Here is a 1,990-nt window from a genome sequence, read left to right on the forward strand (position 1 = left end):
CTAAGCTTATTATGCTCTTACTCTCAAACACACACTCTTGACAAACTTTGACCTTTGTTTGATGAGGAAGGAATTAGCCCCTCCCCCCTCATTCCTGTTATATAGAAAAGTCACTCCCATTCATTTCAGGTGTTTTCTGTTCCTGCCCTGTTCACAGATCTGCAAGTTTACAGATGAGTGTAACCGGCATGCTGTGCTCTGACATGCCAGTCAGTGCGTGTTAGAAGCTGAAATGAAATAACTGCAGCTCAGCCATGTTTTTCTGGTAAGACGAAAGTGAAACTATTTCACAATCACATTCTCAGAGGTGAAATGGCGCAGCGAGGAGCCCAGATAAACCAGGACAAACTCTGCTGTTCGATCTGTTTGGATCTCCTGAAGGATCCGGTAACTATTCCCTGTGGACACAACTACTGTATGAACTGTATTCAAATCCACTGGGATGAAGAGGATTGGAAGAACATCCACAGCTGTCCTCAGTGCAGACAGACATTTGCACCGAGGCCTGCTCTGGGGAAAAACACCATGTTGGCAGAGTTAGTGGAGGACCTGAAGAAGACTGGACAAACTGCTCCTGCTAATCACCGCTATGCTGGACCTGAAGATGTGAGCTGTGATGTCTGCACTGAGAGGAAGCTGAAAGCTGTCAAGTCCTGTCTGCAGTGTCTGGTCTCTTACTGTGAGCAGCACCTCCAGCCTCACTATGAATCCCCCGCCTTTAGGAAACACAAGCTAGTGGACCCCTCCCAGAAGCTCCAGGACAATATCTGCTCTCATCACAATGAAGCTATGAAGATTTTCTGTCACACTGATCAGCAGTGTATCTGTGCTCCATGGATAGCAGTGTATCTGTTATCTGTGCTCCATGGATGAACATAAAGGCCACGACACAGTTTCAGCTGCAAAAGAAATGAGTGAGAAGCAGAGAGAGCTCGAGGTGTGTCAGGAGAAAATCCAGCAGAGAATTAAGGACCAAGTTAAACACATGCGGGTTCTTCAGCAGAAAATGAAGGCCATCAGTCAATCTGCAGATAAAGCTGTAAGGGACAGTGAGATGATCTTCACAGAGCTTATCTGCCTCCTAGAAAAAATAAGGTCTGATGTAAAGCAGCAGATCAGATCTAAGCAAAAAAAAGGAGGTGAGTCGACTTACAGAGCTTCAAGAGAAGTTGAAGCAGGAGACTGTTGATCTGCAACAGAAGAAATCTGAGTTGGAACAACTCTGTCACATGCAGGATTACATCACCTTTCTACAAAAGTATCCCTCACAGCCAAGCTTGACTTTCAGTGAGGAGCCACCCAGCATCAGTATTCACCCTCTGTGTAACTTTGATGATGTGACAGCTTCTCTGTCAGAAATCAGGGAAAAGATGCAGCACATACTAAAAGGACAATGGACCAAGCTATCAGCAACAGTGAGTGAGTGTGATCAGTCACCGTCACAAAGAGAACACACAATTAGAGAGGAATTATTAAAATATTCACAACATATCACACTGGTTCCAAACACAGAAAGCGAGATTTTAATATCTGATAGCAAGAAAAAAGCAAGTACTACACAAACACAAAATTTTTGTATGAAAGTGGTCATGTTAGCACAATTAGGCTCTCCAGAAAGAAGAAAAATGTCTCATTTTTGTGTCCTAAGTAAAGAGCGTTTGACTGGCCGGTGTTACTGGGAGGTGACGTGGTCTGGGACTGTTGCAGTAGCAGTCACAAACACAAACAGACTACCAGTTTATGGATTTGGGAATGATAACACATCTTGGGCGCTATATAGTATAAGAGATAAATTTGAATTTAGACATGACAACATCAGGACTCACATCTCTACATGTCAGTCCTCCACTATTGGAGTGTATGTGGACCACAGTGCAGGTACTCTGTCCTTCTACAGTGTTTCTGACGACATGACTCTCCTCCACAGAGTCCAGGCCACATTCACTCAGCCGCTCTATGCAGGATTATTTGTTGGTTATGGATTATCTGT

At 44.2% G+C, this 1,990-nt stretch overlaps 1 protein-coding gene across 1 annotated transcript; it reads left to right on the top strand.

Annotated features, from left to right (window-relative positions):
- The first annotated feature begins 278 nt into the window (after positions 1-278).
- Positions 279-1,737, top strand: LOC146383409 (E3 ubiquitin/ISG15 ligase TRIM25-like). The gene is given in 2 exon segments (XM_084934627.1): positions 279-816; positions 818-1,737. Coding segments are annotated over 2 exon segments (876 nt in total). The 5' UTR covers positions 279-312; the 3' UTR covers positions 1,190-1,737.
- Positions 1,738-1,990: the final 253 nt, after the last annotated feature.

This window comes from Perissodus microlepis, chromosome 7 (genome assembly GCF_051167445.1).
Source record: "Perissodus microlepis isolate ML-2025 ecotype Zambia chromosome 7, ASM5116744v1, whole genome shotgun sequence".
Taxonomy (NCBI): Eukaryota; Metazoa; Chordata; class Actinopteri; order Cichliformes; family Cichlidae; genus Perissodus; species Perissodus microlepis.